The sequence below is a fragment of the Muscardinus avellanarius genome (assembly GCF_963383645.1).
Source record: "Muscardinus avellanarius genome assembly, chromosome: X".
Lineage (NCBI taxonomy): Eukaryota > Metazoa > Chordata > Mammalia > Rodentia > Gliridae > Muscardinus > Muscardinus avellanarius.
The window spans coordinates 98,644,177-98,663,925 of record NC_137792.1 but is presented as its reverse complement, the minus strand read 5'-3'; the positions used below and the strand labels follow the sequence as shown (position 1 = coordinate 98,663,925).

Sequence of the window (19,749 nt, the reverse complement as noted above, 5' to 3'; positions counted from 1 at the left end):
AATTGCTAAATAAGGCACTATATGAATAAAGTTGCAAGAGAATGAATTTATTTAGAGAATTATTGGATTTTGAATACTTTGAAATCATTCAGTTATAAAAAGAGTTTTACTTGGGGATATGTTTTATCTAGTTACTTAAGTAAATTGGTGATGTTATTATTACCCTGATTTTATTTACCATGTACACTTGAATTAATAACATTTATTTTTGAATAATCAATAATTTAGTTTTAGCTAATTTAACCTAGACCTTTCTCTAGTTAAAGCCAAATAGTCATCCTTATTGATCATGTGAATGGAGGAAAATAAAATAGCGTGATTATAGCCTCACATCAGAGTCTGACTTGATCCAAAGTTTACTGACACTTCCACCAGGGTTACCAACTGGTTACCACCAGGGTTCAACATTTTATTCCCTAATTGGCTCCAATGTTCTGTTAATGAGTTGGCTCTACATCTATTATTTTAGCCAATTGTAGCTACTCACAAGATAGATCTTCCACCTACACTTCTGTCTGTGATGTCAACAAAGGACCACTCCAAACTGACACTTCATGCAGACACTTGAAGCTGACACTCTGAAACCGATGCTCTTTGCATTACTATTTGTTCTGTGCCTTTGCTCTAGACCATAGATGGCCAAACTCACTGGTGTACTCTTTCCATGACATAATAAAAATTTCTTTTACTCCCTATGATCTAGGGAGTGGTAGTCACTTCAGATGAAATTTGGGACATTGAATAAAAATAAGGGGACAGTGGAAGCACCTGGGAGACACAGAGTAATTTTTAGGGGGTACTGGGAATTTAGTCCAGGGGCATTTTACATTCATGCTACACCCTAAGCCCATTTTAATTTTTTTAAACATGATGTCTTTACTCTTGCTACTGGCTGAGGCTGGTTTTGAATGCCTGATCATCCTGCTTCAGCCTCCCAAGTACTAGGATTCCAGGTATGCGCCATTATGCCAGGTTGAGTAATTTTTTTTCTGGGGCATAAGAGACTGGATAAAATTTTTCATTCATAGCAACATTGATTGCATGTTCAACTTCCTGAGCATTTAACCCTGAGGTATGATTGTAATATTTGATGTCATATTAATTGATGATATATTATCCATACCAATTTTCCTATATCTCTAACATGTAGCTATTGCTGTTATATTTATGAAATAATAATCTTTGGTTAGGGTAATCTCCTCAAATGCATAATGCAATGTTGATGACCATTTATACACCATTTCTTTGTTAATACAGCATCCTGATATGTATAATGAGTCTCCTTTATCTGATAAGTGTTATTTATGATGACTGAATGTTTGTGATATTTCTGTGGTGGGATAAGCTGCCAAAGAATTTCCACCTGAGCGTTGAACTCAGGTGTATTGAGCAGTCTCCTGGTACAGTAGGCCTGAATAGATCAATTTGTGCTGTTTCTTGTTGATCAAAACTGTCAGTATAAAAAGATCCACTTAATATGCTATTTCTGATGTCCTGCCATGCACCTTCTAGCAGCTGTTGCATTCTATTACGCTGAGTTTGAAGCCTATTTTGAATCACATAGTACCTGAGAGTTTGGAAATTAGTCATCATTATATCTACGTTAAGTTGGGATTGGACTGTTCTTGGTATTTCTGCCAATTATTCTGCTATTGTAACAGGGCACACATTTATTGAATTGAAATGGACAGTGTTGCTCTTGTATTGCTGTTTGCTAGAATGTGTTTAAGTTACATTTGAAATCAAGTAAGTTTTTCTTAAGTTCCTGAATTTCTTCTTCCTTTATTCCTGAAATTACTAAAATTTGTTAACATGCCAAACACTGGCAACAATTGCAGGGGTTTCCTTCAGTGATATTTGCCAAAGGTTAGTAGTTCAGGTAGATTATGTGGAGGTATATTCTGTAAACAGAGTGGCACTACTTTCTGATAAATTTTCATTTGAAATTTTGTGTATCCTTGTTGGTGTTATTTTTGTAGATTATTATAATTGGTTAGTATATTAGGGGTTTCATATAGATTAGCTTTGTAGAGTTTGGATACAGGAAATGTGAGACCTTTTGTTCATTGTAGTATCAGTGTGCTTACTGTTCTCATACAGGTGCATGGTGGACACAGCTAATGTAGCAAGAGTAAAATGATATATTTGAAGCTAAATATATTGGTATCCTCGTGTCTTGCAGTGTCTGGGGGGGAGGGTATGTCATACTAGGTGCTGAATGGAAAAAAACATAAAATAATCATTAGTGAGTCCAGGATCAACCTGGGCTGCTTCATCAAAATTCATTTTTGTGTAATATGTCTGCCACCATAGTAGGTCTTTTCTTTGGATAATGCTAAACTTATGAACCTTTGGAAAGGTACATTTTATGTCCTGTTGTATATAGTCTGGACAGTGTGCTAATAGTAGCAGGTTTTTTAAATATTTATTTATTTATTTATTTATTTAGGTGGTACTGGGGTTCCTGGAAACCCTTCTACCTCTGGGATACACTCCCAGACCTATTTTATATTTTTATTTGGGAACAGGGTCTCTTAAGCCAGCGAGGCTGGCTTCGAACCTTTGCGATCCTCCTGTCTCTGCCTCCCAAGCACAGGGATTACAAGCATGCGCCACCACGCCTGGCGCAATAGTAGCAGGTTTATGTAATAATTTGTCTTTTTTTAGGTGTCTATGCTTGCAATGTGCTCTACCTTAAATTTTGTTAATTTTTTTTTAGTCTGGTATGTTTCAAATATTAGAGAGTATGGCCCATTTGCTAACAATAAATTGGAAAGATAATTTGGACATGCATCACATGTTGCTTAGAGTCCAAAGGATTTAAATGAATTGCATGCTCCATATTCTATTTATTTGTCATAATCAGTCCATCGTCACCATGGATTAAAGTGTCAGGCATATATGCTTCCTCTAAGGCAACCTTTATTAGGCTTTGGGAGCTGTTTTGCTTGTTCACCACTTGATGGTATATGTCAGTGAGTATCTCTATTATACAAAGGGTCCATTAAGTGAGTTTCCTACAATGATGTGTATTTTGTGCTGCAAGTGGGTGTTTGTGTATCTGCTTAGTGATTGTGCTAGTAATTTGTGTTGGTGTACTAATAGTGTCTGGGCAAAAGCACTGCTTTTGTGGACAAAATAGGTACTAGGATATGACAGTTATGGTGGCATAAATATTAAAGATAAATAATAATGGTTATGAGTGTATACAAAAGGTTACAAAATAACTCAATCTAATTTTGTCTGAGCTTGGATATTAGTGTTCAGACACAAATGAGTGTCATAACTGTACTGAATATTGCAGGTGTTTGTTCTCCTATTGGATTCTGTATGGGATTTGCTAATGCTGCTGCTGTTACTGCTGCAGGGGTCAAGATGACTACAAATGTCAGAATGGCCAACAGGATTAGTACACTTATGTACCTAGCTATATGTACTGAGATTGTCAACTTTCTGTAGTTGTTATGTTTCCTCATGCCCTGTCATCCAGTAGATATTTTCATTTCACGGTGCCCAAATTTCCTGCAGGGGAATATTTTTTCTTTAGTTCTGACATGCACCTTGTAATGTAGCACCTGATTATCTTTCTACAATTTTTTCAATGGGTGTATTTAAATAGGAGTGCAGGCTTCCCTTAAGTCTAGGTTCTCTCTGATTTGGATTGAAACATGCCTGAAGCAGTTTAAGTTGGAAAGTTGGACATTCTAGCAATAATTTTAATTCTCTTTTCAATAATCCATTAAATTGTTCCATTTATCCTGCTGCTGTAGGGTTATATAGTAAATAAAATTTTCACTGTATATATCATTCCTCATTTAGACCTTTTACTGCCCATACTATGAAATGGCTTCCCTTATCACTTTCCATCATCCTGGGAAGTCCACAGGCTGCGTTCCATAGCATTACTACTTTGGTTATAAAAGCTACGTATGGTTTGAATGCTGGGAAAGCTAAATCTAATTCTGTGTACATGTTTACCAGTGTTTCTGCATATTTTTGGAGGTATTAATTTTGTATTGAACCTAAAAAGTCTATCTGCACAGTAAAGTTAAATGTGATTGGTTTTTCTGAGTCTGTTGGTATTCTGAATTTAAATTTTGCCACTAAAGTTTAGCATTCCTTACATCCATGTATTGCTATTTGTATTTCATACTTTCTTACTTTCTGATTCCTATCTGTTCTCCATTTATACAGTCAATGATTTCTATATGTTTTTAAATGCATGTATAATTAATATCTCTTGCTATGTAATTTTCACATGTGGGTCTTAATTGTCCATTTTCCTTCTTCTCTTTTAATTTAATGTTTGGCATCTTGGGTATTTCCCATGTGGCATCATCTTCCTTTCTTAGTACTGTAGGTAGAAGTGTTTTGTCATTATTTGTATCCTTAATTTTAATTTTAAAAGGTTATCCTCTATCCTTATGCTTCCTGCTGATGCATCTGTTTGGCTGTTGTATTTCATTGTACCTGAATCACCCTTCTGATGTGCTGATATGTTTGTAACCATGACTATGATGCTACATTTTTGAGGTGTCATGTAATTCCAACATTTGTGTGACCATAGGTATTATGATTTATTATAATGTATCTATTTTGTGACCACAGAGCTATTCTGTTTGCAAATTCCCATGAGACTGTAGATATATGATTTTTTTTTCTGTTTATCAACTATGGGTTATCTGTGAGGCCCACTACTATAAGTCCTACACATTGTGTAAAAGGTGAAGTCCTTTGCTCGATGAGGAGCATGTTGTCCCAGAATCTGAAGGCTGTTGCTTTCTATTTTGATTTTGATTTTTTTCTTAGGACATGGAGATTTTATCCATTTGTAAACCAGGTTTAGGAGTTGCTTGACCAGGCAGGGCCTCACTTTTCTATACTGACCTGGATTTGTTCTGCCCTCAGAATGAATTCTAGCAAATCTGTCTCCATCCTGTATATCTCCTATACGGATTCCTGGTTAGTCTTTTAAGCCAGCATCCCTTTTTGTATGTACCATTTTCAAGAAACAAGTTTTTGATCAATTTGGATACCTGCCAACTTTTTAAGACTCAACATTATCCAGTGAAGCAAAGGTACTATACATCTGAATATAATAGGTCTTTCTTTCACAGTCAGGGGCTCCCTATCTTTTAGCGCCTCATAAGTTATCCAAATATATTTTTGAAAAGTGTACATTTATTTGGTGCATAGAGAAATGTAGTTGTTCAGAATCCTACTTGAGAAAAATTATGTTATTTTTGCTCTTCAGGCTATAATGACCATGTGTCATAATCCTGTGTCATCATGATTGCTAATCTTACTTGGGCATGAGGTGTTAGGTAATATAATTTCTGGAAGGTATGCACATAATATTTTAAGGTTGATACTGGCTGTTTTTGCTCTGCTCCCTGTTTGAAGTCCTGTGACTTTCTTGTGATTATATGTCTTAATATAATATTTAGTTATGGTATACATTGTCTCCAGTAGCCACGAAGTCCTATCAGACTTTTTGCATCTTATTTCAATATAGATGTCCCTAATGTCATAATTTTGTCTATCACTATCTTTAGTATCTGTCTGTCATCTGATGACCATGTAACTCCTAAAAATGTACAAGTGGTATGAGGTTCTGTTGTTTTTTTCCCTCATTTATTGTCCATCCTCTAAGTTCTCTTCTAAATTAGTTTCTGCCTGAAGGTTTTCTTTGTCATTATTTATCATTTTTATATCATCTATATAGGATATGATTGATGAGTCATAATTTGTTTGGTTAATTTGGGAACATAGTTGTATGAACTGAACTATTTAGCTTTGTGGGAGTCCTGCAAATTGATAATTTTTGCCTTTCTATGTAATATTTCTTGGCATTCTTTTTTTATTTTTAATTTTTATTGAAAATGGTATACATTTAAACTGTGTTGGTGCCCTTCCCCCCACCCTCATTTTCCTTCCCCCGTCCCAACAATGAGTGTCCAGGTTAACCATGCTATTTTCATACTTTTACACATATTCGGATTTAGCTCCTTCATTAATCAACCTCAGCTTTCTTCCTCTTCTATCCTTCCATTCTAGCTTTGCTGAGGTCTCCCCTCCATTATCTAGAGTCCCTCTGGTATCCCCAATAGTCCCTAGTTTGTGCATATTGGAGAAAACATATGCCCCTTCTCTTTCTGTGCTTGGCTGGTCTCACTTAAAATAATGTTCTCCAGATCTTTCCTTCTTCTTGCAAATAGCATGATTTTGTTCTTCTTTATAGCTGAGTAGAATTCCATTGTGTGTATTTCCCATAATTTTGCAATCCATTCATCTGTTGATGGAGACCTTGGTTGGTTCCATATTTTGGCTATTACGAATTGTGCTGCTATGAACATGGGTATGCATATGTTACTGTACTTCTCTGATTTCAACACTTTTATTTTTTTTTAATTTTATTTTATTGGTGCACTGTATTCATACATCATAGTGGGATACAAACTTTTGTAGACATACATGCACACATCGCCCAGTCAGCCCCCACCCGATCCCCACCCCATTCTCTCCCCATCCCTCCTTCCCATGCTTGGCTTAGTGGTTGACATCTAGTATTATAGCAATTTATCCAAAATTAAAAATGATAATCTCACATAACAGTTTCATTTGTCTGATACCAAGCGCTTGATGATTTAAAGATAGCATTTCAATATTTCTTTTTGCTTTCTTTCTTACTAGAGCATATTTTTTTCTGTTTTTTTAGGTGAAACTATCATATATTTATATATTTATTTTTCAGAAAAAAATCTATCCTAATATGGAATATGAATTCTAGATACCCAAAACGATCTTGAAAAAGAACAAAGCTAGCAGATATATATTTTCTGATTTCAAACCATATAAAGCTACAATAATTGAAACAGTGTAGTACTGTTCTAAAGGCAGATATATAGACCATTGGAGTTAAATACAAGCCTAGAGCTAAATTCTTCCCTATATTGTCAAGTTATTTTTGACAAGGTTTCCACGAACATTTGGTGGTGGAAATAATAATCTTTTAACTAAATATTGTTGAAAAATAATAATTACATGGAAAAGAATAAAATTGGACCTTTACCTAATCCCATATACAAGTATTAACTCAAAATTGATAAAAGACCTAAATATAAATCTTAAGACTATAAACTTTTAGGAGAAAATCTGGGTCATAAAACCTCACAACATTGAAATTGGCAGTGATTTCTTGGATATGATTTCAATGGCACAGGCAACAGAAGAATATACAAACTCCCTAAAAAATAAAAGAAAATATTGTATATCCAAAGACAATGTAAACAGAGTTAAAAGTTACTAATAGAATTGGATAAAATATTTCCAAATGCTATATCTGAAGGTATATTAATATTCCAACTAGAAATCCTAAAAATTAACAACAATAAAGGCAAACAATACAACTTAGAGATAGGTAAAAGACTAACATAAATAATGAATCTCCACAGATAACCAATCTTAGTTGTCTGTTGGATGGAAACTCTTGTTTCTCTGGTTCTGGTGAGTGTTACCTATTTCTTCTTTGTAGTTAATCTCTTTGAGTATTTTCTCTAGCGCTGGTTTTGAAGACATAAATTCCTTCAGTTTCTGTTTGTCATGGAAGCTTCTTATTTCTCCATCTAATTTGATAGAAAGTTTTGCTGGATAGGAAATTTTTGGCTGGAAGTTGTTTTCTTTCAGAGTTTGGAATATGTTACTCCAAGCCCTTCTGGCTCTCATGACTTGGTTTGGGAAGTCTGCAGTGATTCTAATTGGTTTGCCTCTGAATGTCAGTTGGCCCTTTGTTTTTGTTGCCTTTAAGATTCTCTGCTTGGCTTCCACATTGGTCATTTTGACAATTATATGGCGTGGGGATCCTCTTCTCCGATCCTGTCTAAAGGGAGTTCTATAAGTTTCCTGGATCTGTGTATCAACCTCTTGCTCTATATTTGGAAAATTTTCTGCTATTACTTCCTTGAAGAGATTGTTGATCCCTTTGGTATCACTTTCTTTTCCCTCCTCTATTCCAATTATTCTTAGGTTAGCTCTCTTAAGATGGACCCATATTTCTTCAATGTCAGATTCCTGCTGTTGGATATTTTTTCTAGATTAGAAACTATGCATTCATTTTTGGATTGCTCATCTTCTAAGAGCGAGATTCTGTTCTCCATGTGGTCTAATCGGTTGTTTGTGCTTTGAATTGAGGCCTTTACTTCATTAATTGCATCCTTTATCTCTTTTTGGCTCTCTCTGAGTTCTTTTCGAAGCACCTCTATTATTTCTACAGTTATTTTCCTGATTTGATCTTCTAGAAATCTCTGATTTTCTGTTTTATCAGGTTCTGATGTTGTGGGGTTGTGCACATTCATTACTCCAGTGTTATTCCTCTTTCCCATGATTTCGGAGGTTTGTGCCTTCTCTGGGTTCTTCCCTTGGGTCACTATGGCTTCACTTAAGGTGCTCTGGATCTCGAGTCTGTATTATCTCAGACCCCACTACTCCTTTACTGGGTTGTATCACAGAGTCTCCGACCCAGGGAGTCGATAGAGGCTGCTTTAAACTATGGGGGGTGCCAGGTTGCACGTTCTCCTATGGTGTGATATCTCTGCCACCACCACTCCCTCACTGGGTCAAGTCCCAGGAGGCCCAATACTGCGATTTCTCCTCTGTGGCCCGCAATTTGACTCACTGTTCTTGAGTACGCAGATGTAGCTGTACTGGACTCGTTGAATTCACTGGTACTGCCGCCGCCGGTGGCAATATGGCGCCTCTGCCACGCCCTCGGCCATGAGGCTGGCGTATTTTTTCTTCTCTGGTTTTGATTTCCACTCTGAATCCCTGCAGCGTGTGCTGAGCTCAGCCACTGGGAGCTTTAAATGCTGTCTGCGCCGAAAGATCCCATCTGGCTGTTCCGCGCGGCTCACCTGGCTTGCTGTAGCCGTCCATTGAGTTCGCCGCTGCCGCCGGCAGTATGGCGCTGCTGCCGCGTCCTCGGGCGCGTGTGTCTCCTCTGTGGCCCTGAGCTCTGTTCTCAGTCCGCTTTCTCTCTGGAGCCTGGTGGTTTTTTTTTTTGTTTTTCTGGTGATGGTGTTTTCTGGCTATGAAAGGCGCTCTTTTTGTGGTAATGGAGATTGGTTGTTAGCGGGACTCTTAAGCCCCGCTTTTCTCGGTCGCCATCTTCCCGGAAGTCGATTTCAACACTTTTAGAAAAATAGCCAGGAGTGGTAGAGCTGGATCATATGGTGGATCTATTCCCAGTTCTCTAAGAAATCTCCACACTGATCTCCATAGTGGCTGAACTAGTTTCCACTCCCACTAACAGTGTAAAAGACTTCCTCTTTCCTCACATCCTTGCCAGCATCTGTTATTTTTTTATTTCTTTATGCTTGCCACTCTGATTGGGGAATTCTTTATCTATAGAGATTGCAAAGAACCTATCTGACATGTCAATTGTCACAGCCTTTTCCTTTATATGAAAAAAATATTACCCTTGACTTTCTGAGAGAAAAATAGGAAAGAAAAGGGACTTCACAAAAATGAAGAAAGAGATAAATGGAGCCATGGAAGGGGATAGAAGGAGGCAGGGGGAAGAAGGAAAAAAGACTTTAGGAAGGAAGCCAACCAAATCATATTATGTTCATATATGAAGATATCATTACCAATCTTACTAGGATGTACAGGAAGGAGAGGGTAGTATGGTAGGGTGAGGAAGGAAACAGACCAAGAATTGTTGTGTGCATATATGAATATATCATTTTAAATGCACCAATAAAGTTATAAAAACAAAATCATATATTATATTGTGTTTTTGGTGGTACTAGGGATAGAACCCAAGGGCTTTCTGCCTTGGGGCTGCACTCCAAGACCTATTTTATATTTTATTTGGAAACAGGATCTCATTAAGTTGCTGAGAGCCTCACTAAATAGCAAAGGCTGAGACCTCCTGTTTCAGCCTCCCAAGTAATGGGATTACAAGTGTGTGCCACTACGCCCGGCTTATATTGTGTTATTTTATCTTTATGGTACTGGGGATTGAACCCAGGGGATTTCTACCTCTGACTTATACCCTCGGCCTTATTTTGTATTTTTTTAAATTTTGAAACAGGGTCTCAGTAAGTTGTGGAGGGTCTTGCCAAGTTACCGAGGCTGGCTGTGAACCTATGATCTTCTTGTCTCGTTCTCCCAAGTACTGCAATTACAAGTGTGTATCACCACGCCCAGCATATTGTGTGAATTTATGAAAGACTTTTTCTATATCTGGTAAGGTACCTAAGAGTTCGGGGAGATACTTGTTTAGGTTTATGTAATCTACTTTTAATATATTGACCTATTAGATTTTAGAACTGGTTATACTGGGCTATTAAAGTTATCAGATGTTCCAGGAACTACTATTTTTTCTTAAGCAATTAAGTTATTTGTTCTGTAATTTTTTTCTGTCCACCCTTCAAGGGGATATTGCTTTGTATATGCTGTCACCATAGGTATGGATAGTGTAATAAGTATTTTCTGTCGTTTTGATAAACTGTGCTTGATAACTTTTGTGTGTTTTGTTGACCACCAATTTTTATATATGGCAGGTATTACATCCATGCCCTAAATGTTTTCTATTTGAAGTGAGCAATACATGATTACTCTACTGACTTGCTATCATATATTGAGTTGCTGTTAGAATATAATTTCTTTTCTTTGGTTGGGCTGGCTTCATATATCTTGCCACCAAATCCTCTTATTTCTGTGGGGTATTACTTCTGTCAATTAGTTCTTTTAATAAACTTACGTGTGATCCTGTGTCTATTAAGCAAGCGTGTGTTTCCATATTTCCATGAATTTCTATTGCCAATTGTATATATGACCTATTATTCCCAGGTCCTATGAAGATATTTCTGATGTGGGGCCTGTGTGTGTGTGTGTGTGTGTGTGTGTGTGTGTGTGGTAATGGGGATTGAACCTAGGGTCATTCTATCCCTATTTTAGGGTCTCACTAGATTGCTGAGAGCCTTACTGCGTTGTTGAAGCTGTCCTCAAACAGGCAATCCTGTCTCAGCCTCCCAAGTGCTGAGATTTCTGTGTGCTCTTGTCGCACTATTTTGCATATTTCTTAGTAGGTTTCAACTTAGAAGGAATAAATCCCTACTTTAGAAGCTGTTTCTATTTTTTTGTGTTACCTTTCTAGAATGGTCTCAGTGTCCACTTGTACCTAGATATATTGTATTTTCTATTTGTCATGATATTTAATTTTGTATGTTTGTCTGCGTTGTTTTCAATTTTGTGTATTTCTCCATTGTGTTATGTAATTTGTCTTTTATGTATTTGGCCTATTGCATGTTGAATGTGAAAATTTTGTGATGAGTGTGAAAAATTGGGGGCTTCTTATGGTCCTTGTTTTGAAACTAATTTTGTCACAAATGTTAAGTTATGCAATCCATATAGTTCTGATGACAGTTTGAATGTCTGTAATATGTCACACATAGGTTCTATAAACCTGCTAATGCATTCATGAAAGAGAATTTTATATTTTCTGGTCCACTTACTAGTAAATCTTTACTGTATATCGCTTGTTGCTGATACCTCAAATGGTTTCATGTATGCATCTATTTCATTATAAATTATCGCTAAAATTTAAAATATCCTGGTATTTTTAATTGATTGATCTAGATCTGTCCACTTGAAGTTATCCTCCAATATCGGGGGGTCATGGGAAGGGTTTGTTGTTGTTCTCCAGCTTACTACTGTCCAGTCCCATAAATATGAGACCTTGTTGGGTGGCTGGTTGCGAGTCTTAGTGACTCAATGTTTAAATTTGGGCTTTCTGCTAAGAAAGAAATTTGATTCATTTCAGAGCCTGGTTCCATAGGTGTACAATCCAATCAACACCTGGTGTTTTAAGTGTACAAACCAGTCTACACCTATGGTTTTATTTCTGCATGAAATTTATCCTAAGTTTTTCTATTTCTACCCTGGAGTGTTTCCTATCTTCTATCATATTCTGAGATCCTCATTGTCCACGGTTATAGTCTATTACTGTTTTTCTAGTTATAATTCGTTGTGCCACATAGATCCTCCCTCAAAGATCATTGCAATCTTCTGAGTCATCTGGATGAGGGTCTTAAAGGGTTGTCCATTATGGCATCTATCATTATATTATCTTCAGACATCACATGCACTTCAGTGCCCTCTTCATAGCACCCCAGTTGAGTTTCACCCATGACCTTGGATTGGCAGAGAGAGCTTTTAGTCTCTGTTCACAAGGTATTGGTATGGATACCAAATGTTATCTATATTGTCAAATGTTTTAATTTGTTTGAAAAAGTTTTGTACATTACAAATTGTTTTGCTGAATGCCCACTGTGCCAGGCCTATGTTGTTAACATAGACCAAATGGGGTTGTGTCTTTCTACAATGTCAAAATCTATTGAATAGCAATAAATTCACAAGCTACCTCACTTTAATTGCTTGCTCTTCAACCAAGTATTCGTTGATACAGATTGCCTCTGAAATTGGCAGCTTCCTGATAACTTGATTTTTCTGCATTTCCTCTTACTTATCACAGAGGCTGAAAAGCTGAACTCCCCTCCTCTACCACCACATGTGATAGGCTCCAAGGAGGCTAACATCTAGCTGAGACCCACAGTTTCTCAGAATACCTAAATCCACATATTGTGTATGTCTTCTTTTGTCCATTCACCAGCCACTTCTCAGATGGAAACATGAAATAAGAGTTTCTTGTATCTTTCCTCAAAGTTCATTTGAATAAGCCTTTTTTCCTGATAATTTGATTCACAGCCTTTTGGAAAGAGCTAGGGGTAGATCCTACCTCTTGCTCCATGCGGTGACAATTCTGCCTGATAACATCAAGACCCAGGCAATCAGAAGTTCCTTCCTTCCTTCCTTCCTTCCTCCCTTCCTCCCTTCCTCCCTTCCTCTCTCCCTTCCTTTTTCTGTAATGGGGATTGAAGTCAGAGGCATTCTACCTCTGATCTCCACTCTCAGCCCTATTTTTGCTTTTTCAATTTTTGAAACAGGGTCTAAGTTGCAGAGGTTCTCACTAAGTTGCTGAGACTGGCCTTGAACCTGAGCCTCCTTGTCTCAGCTTCCCAAGTACTGGGATTACAAACATGCACCACTGTGCTTACCTCTGATCTTAATTTCTAATATCTATAACACTCAAATCACTCATCACACTTTACATAATGAATTATGTAGGTTAGGGAAAGGCTACGAAAGGAGTAACATAGCTACAGGGATTTGGGAGGAGAGCTGATAGTAAAGCATCACTGTAGGTGGTCAGATTAGAGGGTTTTTTTTTAAGCAATCCACTCTTCGGAGTTGTCTGAACAGGGGCTAGAGGGACAGCAGTCTCAGAGTGCCTGCTTGCAGCGGCCCTTTCCTTGTCCTCACCACCAGGGAAATGGCACTGAGCTGAAGCCAGGGGACTCTGTTCATCACTGTAATGATTTTCCTGGGCAAGATTCCTGACCAGTGACCAGATATTGGAGTCACTGTGCTGCTGTGACAAGTCTTGGGGTACCCCTTCTTTTGTAGGTCTCAGGTGGGATTGGTTAAGTCTGGTAAGATTGGTAACTTCCTGTGCCTGGAGTTCCTGATATGATTTGGAACGTCCACTCATCCATGTACTTCTGATTGAATTTGATATGTTCACAGGTGGTCATAATTTATTAGTATGATTAATTTATCAACTTGTGCCTTATGGTTGGGCTGTGCGGATGGTGGTTGTTGACTTGTACAAACAACATGTGGAGTCATTCTACCTTGGCACTTGTACTCCAATTGGAGTAACTCATGACAAATTCTGCTTTACAAAATGGAGCAACTCAGGGTTAAGCACAGTCTGCTCTCCACACAAATATACAAATGTTTACAAAACTAATTAACACTGCATAGTTTATAAAGAGGCATCTTCCTTTGTTTTTTTTTAAATAAAATGTTTGTGTCAAATGAAGTTTAATCCATTATTTCCCAAGTTTTTGAATTTTGGTAACATAATAAATATTCTTTCTTTTTTTGATACTGGGGATGGAACCCAGGAACATTCTACTTTCAAGCTACATTCCCAGCCCTATTTTTTATTATTCTATACTTTGAAACAGGGTCTCACTAAGTTGCGGAGAGCCTCACTAAGTAGCTGAGTCTGTCCACGAACCGCGATCCTCCTGTCTCAGCCTCCCAAATGCTGGGATTACAAGCGTGCGCCACCACCTCCGGCACATAATAAATATTCTAATACTATTTTAGCAAGCCAGATGTGGTGGCACATGCCTGAGAGGCTGAGACAGGAGGATCATTTGAGGCCAGCTTCAGAAACCTAGCAGAAACCTAGGGTCTCTTAGTGAGACCCTGTTTCAAAATTTAAAAATAAAATAAAATAGAGCTGGGGATGTAGCTCAGAGGTAGAATGCCACTTGGTTCAATCCCCAGCACTACACAAAAATTATTTTAAAGTTACCAATAAGTGGTATATTGTTGCTGGACTTACTTTTTATTTTAATTTTTATAGGTGTTTCAGATCTGGAATGATGGGACAAAATGGGCTAATAAATATATTTCAATAAAGTTTAAAATGTAATTTTTAGTTAGATTTCTTAAAACTAATGGAATCTTCATTTTCATTCAATTTATGATTTTTCCAAAAGTCAAATAAAATTGTTTTTCTATTTCAATGATTTGAACTATTGATTACTTATAAATTATTTGCAGTTCTTTTGTTTCTCAAAATACAGTATCAAAAAACTCAGGGAGCCGGACGAGGTGGCGCACGCTTGTAATCCCAGCATTTGGGAGGCTGAGACTGGAGGATCACGGTTTGCAGGCAGACTCGGCTACTTAGTGAGGCTCTCCTCCGCTTAGTGAGACCCTGTTTCAAAATAAAGAATAAAAAAAAGGGCAGGAGGTGTAGCTCGGAGGTCAAATGACCTTGGGTTCCATCCCCAGACCCGCCCCCCCAAAAAAAAACCCTCAGGATTTATTATTTTGCATTTGTAAATTTTTTTTCCTCTTTGATGGTACTGGGGTTCCTGGTAGCCCTTCTACCTCCGAAGTACACTCCCAGACCTATTTTAAATTTTTGAAACAGGGTCTCACGCCAGCGCGACTGGCTTCGAACCTGCATGATCCTCCTGTCTCTGCCTCCCAAGCTCGGGGATTACAAGCGTGCGCCACCACGCCCGGCCACATTTGTAGATTTTAATTACATTTGATGTAGCAAAAATTATTTTTGTTGGGGTGCTAATTTGCTCAATATATTTCTACTACAATTTAGCTAACAGTGAGAGTCTGTCATTTTATTCCAGTATAACTTGGAAGTCCAATTGGAGCCCAATTCCTAATATACTTCTTATTTACTATGAGTTATTGTGAATGATTGGTTTAACAAACACAGATATACACATCCCACGGAGTAGCATCATGCTCCTTCCAGATATTCACTTTGGAAGGCCAACCTACTTACTTATTCTAGTGATGTTGCTATGGCTCAAATTACTTTTGAAACTACTCTTTTAGAATCACCTTGTGGCCTGGAGCACATTCTTTCAAATCTCAAAGAAACAAATCTTCATATTTTGAAAGTAGGTCCGATACCTAAGATATATCTAGAAATCACTTGGAGATAAATCTGATGCGTAATCAAAGGAATGACACAGTAATGGAACCTATTTTCTTGGTGATACATATGAAGGCAATTCCAAAAGAAAAGGAAGATTCCAAAATATTTTGAGCATTGATAGCATAATTTACAATGCTGTATAACCTTCCAAGGTGACTATTTTGAAATACCACATTTCTATGAATTTAATCACACTTCGCTCAGTATTCATTAACTGCTGACTATATTCCAGTTCTAGCTAGTGAAGCTTCCCACTGCCCACACTGCCCTACCTCCCATCCAATGAGAACCAGGTCACAGTTCCTCCCTTCTAACTGGTAGCGATTTGAATTATTCTGTCTTTCCTAAATCCTGTATCTAGTGCACCTGCCGAACGATAACTTTCCTTCATAACCTCCACTCTGGGTGCCCAGGTGATGTAAGAAAACTGCTGAGGCAATGCCTGGTTCGTTTTCTCTTTTCTCCCTGGGACTTGGAGCTCTGCCCTACTTTGAGTCTTCATCCAGCTGCTAATTTCCTCACAATTGTCAAGAACTAGACCCTAGCTAGGTGCAATGTATATGCCTATAATCTGAGTACTTGGGAGACTGAGACAGGCGGATCATAGGTTTGAGGCCACCATCAGCAATTTAGTGAGGCCCCCTTAACAACTTAGCGAGCTTCTATTTCAATTTTTTTTTAAAGTGCTGGGGTTGTAGCTCAGTTGTTTAAATAGTGTTTAAAATCTCTGCCCAGCAGGTAAGACCACATAATAGCTATGCTAACTGCTACCTCGAATACTGTATGTGGGACTTCTGAAGACCTTTCTTATGGGTTAACTTCACTGATCCCAGTTTATTTCCCTCTCACCAGTCCACCATTTAACTCTTAAAAGCTTCATGATTAACTGGATGTGGTGGCACATGCCTGTAATTCCAGTGTTTGGGAGGCTGAGACAGGAGGATCACAGGTTTGAGGCCAGCCTTAGCAATTTAGTGAAACCCTGTGTCAATATACAAAATAAAAAGTACTGGAGTATAACTCAGATGTAGGAGGCCTCTAAGTTCAATCCCCAGTACCAAAAAAAAAGCCTCTTGATTAAGTATCTGTGGATATTAGCACTTTATGCCAGAAAATAATGCTCTTTGAATGTATATCTTCACATTTTAGCAAAATCTTTCACTTATGTAATTTGACCATCACAGCAATTTTTTAAAGTGCTGCTGATGTAATAAGCAATTTCTGCTGTATTTGTTTTTTCAATATCTCATTGTACAATCTCAAGTCAAAATACCAATTATCTCTGATATTTGGATATATTTTTTCTTTTCGTTGTCAAAGGTAGAAAATATTTCAATAAACATTTTGCTTTTAATGTTAGGTAAATATTTAACGAACACATAATGAACTAAGAATTTTAAAATATAAACAGGAGCCTCTTTGTTTAATTTAGTATGTGTCAATTATTCATTTCCATCACAGACTACTAGACGATACTGTGAGCGAAAATTGTTTTATCACCTTTTATTTCACCTTTTCCAATTTAATGAGTTTTCAATGTAATGAGTTTTATCATTAACTTATTTTACATTATTATTATAAATGATATTCATGCCCAGCAAAATTAAACTTTTAAAGAACTAATAATAGCTAACATGTTGGGTACTGACTATGTGCCAGGCACTATTCCAAGCTCCTTTACAAGCATTAAGCTACTTAATCCGCATAACGACTCTCAGAGATAGACACTATTATTATCCCCACTTTACAGATAAAGGGAATTAGGTATAGAGAATTTAAATAATGTGCTCAAGGTCACAGAACTAAGATGATGGATACAAATCCAAGCAGCAAGACCCCAGAACCCTTCATTTTAATCACAACAATATACTGCCTCTATGCTAGAGGCATAGGGAAATGTAATATTTGTTTCATATTCTTGACACCTTTAATAGGTGTTAAGATCAGTTTTATATTTAACAAAGAAAGTCAGAATAATGGTAAAACATAATAATAAAACAGAAGATCTGGCAAACACCATATGTATGCAGATTGATTTTGACAGGTGACTATACCAGCACACACTTGAGAATTCTTTATAATACCATTCTGGGCACAAGCCAAACATTTTTTGGTGGATCATTTTAATAAAAGCACCAAGAAAATGTTTCCTGAGAGTTAATTTTATGAAATGATGTTTAAAATATATCAGCAGAAGCGTAGAAAATATCCCCATTATATTTATGCCCACACTGTAATATATATATATATATTATATAAATGTTGTCACCTCTGAGAGTTTTAAAGATCCTAAGTATCCTACCTTAAAAATAACTGCAGAGGTTATTTAAAAGTCTGATGTCAGGATGGTAGGATTATAGGTAGTTGTGATTTTCTTACTTATACATTTTATGTATTATTTTCAAAATGTTTACAATAAACATTTACAATGTTACTGTTATAATCAGAAAAATAATGATGTCATTGTGTGTGAATTTTCACTAAAGTTAATGAACCAACTCATTCGCGTTTTAAATAGAAATATACTGTTTGGTATCATCAAAGGTAAATAAATGAAATAGCTGGGTATGGTGGCATACTAACAGTGACTTGATAGGCCGAGACATAGGAATCACAAATTGGAGTCCAGCCAGGGCAATTTAGTGAGACCCTGTCTCAAAGTTTATAAAAGAGGGGCTGGGGTAGAGGGGCTCAGAGGTAGAGGGCTTTCCAAAAATGTGTGAAGCCCTCACTTCAATCCTGAATACCTCACAACAACAAAAAATAATTGAAACAAAGCAGAAAGGTACAGGCTTGTATGAGGCAAAAGTGTGAAATGAGTAAAGGTTGTCTGGGCATATCCCTCAACTGAAATCTTTTTCAGTTTGCCAAGTGAATTATACAGCCTAAACAGCATACATGAGACACATAAAAAGTCTTAAAACCATGTTCCCAAATAATGATATATAACTTATAAGAATCTGCATTTTTTAACCAGTTCCCCAAGTAACAATTTTTGTATGTGGTGACCTCCCCCTTTTTTGGTACTGGAGATTGAATAATCTAGGTACATTCTATCTCTGAGCTACACCCCCAGCCATATTTAGTTTTATATTTTGAAATAGGGTCTTACTAAATCTCTGAAGGTGACCTCGAACATGCGATCTTCCTGTCTCAGCCTTACAAATACTGGAATTACATAGAGGTGTGCCATTGCACCTAGCTGTGTTTGGAGTGATGCTTAAAAGCACACTAAATACTGACAACCACTATGACAGGTGCTCAATAAGCATGCATTAAAGTATGACGTTTTAGTAAAGAAGGCTCAGTGCTTGAATTTGCTTACTTTCCCAGGTCTATGAGTTAGCAAAACAAATATATTTGAAGGAGATTATAAGTCTTTCTTTTCAAATAAGAATAAGAGACAGTGGAGTTGCCCAGTTAACGAAGGAAAATATTAATAAAAATCTTCATGTCTTAAATAAAATTGAAAAGCAAAATGCTTATTTCTGATTTTCTGATTATCTTCTTCCTCAGAATATGGCATCTGAAAATATTAAGACTGAAAATATGGAATCTGAAAATGTGGAAATTGGGACGATTTCTTCCATTTCTACGCTGCAAGCCCTCTCTAATCTACTTTATCCTGAAGAAGAAGATGATTTTGACTCTGTACAGGTGGTTATATACTTACAAATGAATTCGTTGTGTTCAAGGAAGTCATAGAACTGTATTTGAACAACTTGTTCTCACCTTGCTGTGGGAGCAAAACTGTGTCACCTGATACATTCACAGGAGGCTGCAAGGCTGATTATGCATGAAAGTATAACCTCTAGTACATTTCTAGCAAACATAATTATATTTTTCTAAACCGCCTGAACACTGAATAGGAAAATAGATCTGTAACTATGGTAGCAATAACCACATTTCAAAATGTTTGTCATTTATATTTATGGTCAAAGAATGCTTGACAACCATTGCAGAGTAATAGCTAGGACGGTTAATGCCTAGACAGTATTTCTCTAAAACAAATACCTCCAATTATACAGTATTAATTGGACCTCCAAATTCCAGTCCTTTAATTAAAAAAATGGGGACTACACGTATAAACTAAGAGGAAATTATTTTGAACCAAATAATAAGACGAACTTGTTTCAGCTCAC

The 19,749-nt window shown here is 37.0% G+C and overlaps 1 protein-coding gene across 1 annotated transcript in view; it reads left to right on the top strand.

Annotated features, from left to right (window-relative positions):
* Positions 1-13,709: 13,709 nt before the first annotated feature.
* Positions 13,710-19,749, top strand: part of DNAAF6 (dynein axonemal assembly factor 6) — a gene marked incomplete at both ends in the record, with an annotated part of 42,128 nt that continues 36,088 nt past the window's right edge. The window contains 2 exons of the mRNA XM_080718969.1: positions 13,710-13,778; positions 19,124-19,264. Of these exons, the coding sequence (XP_080575095.1) occupies positions 13,710-13,778; positions 19,124-19,264 (210 nt within the window). The remainder of the gene's footprint in view (positions 13,779-19,123; positions 19,265-19,749) is intronic.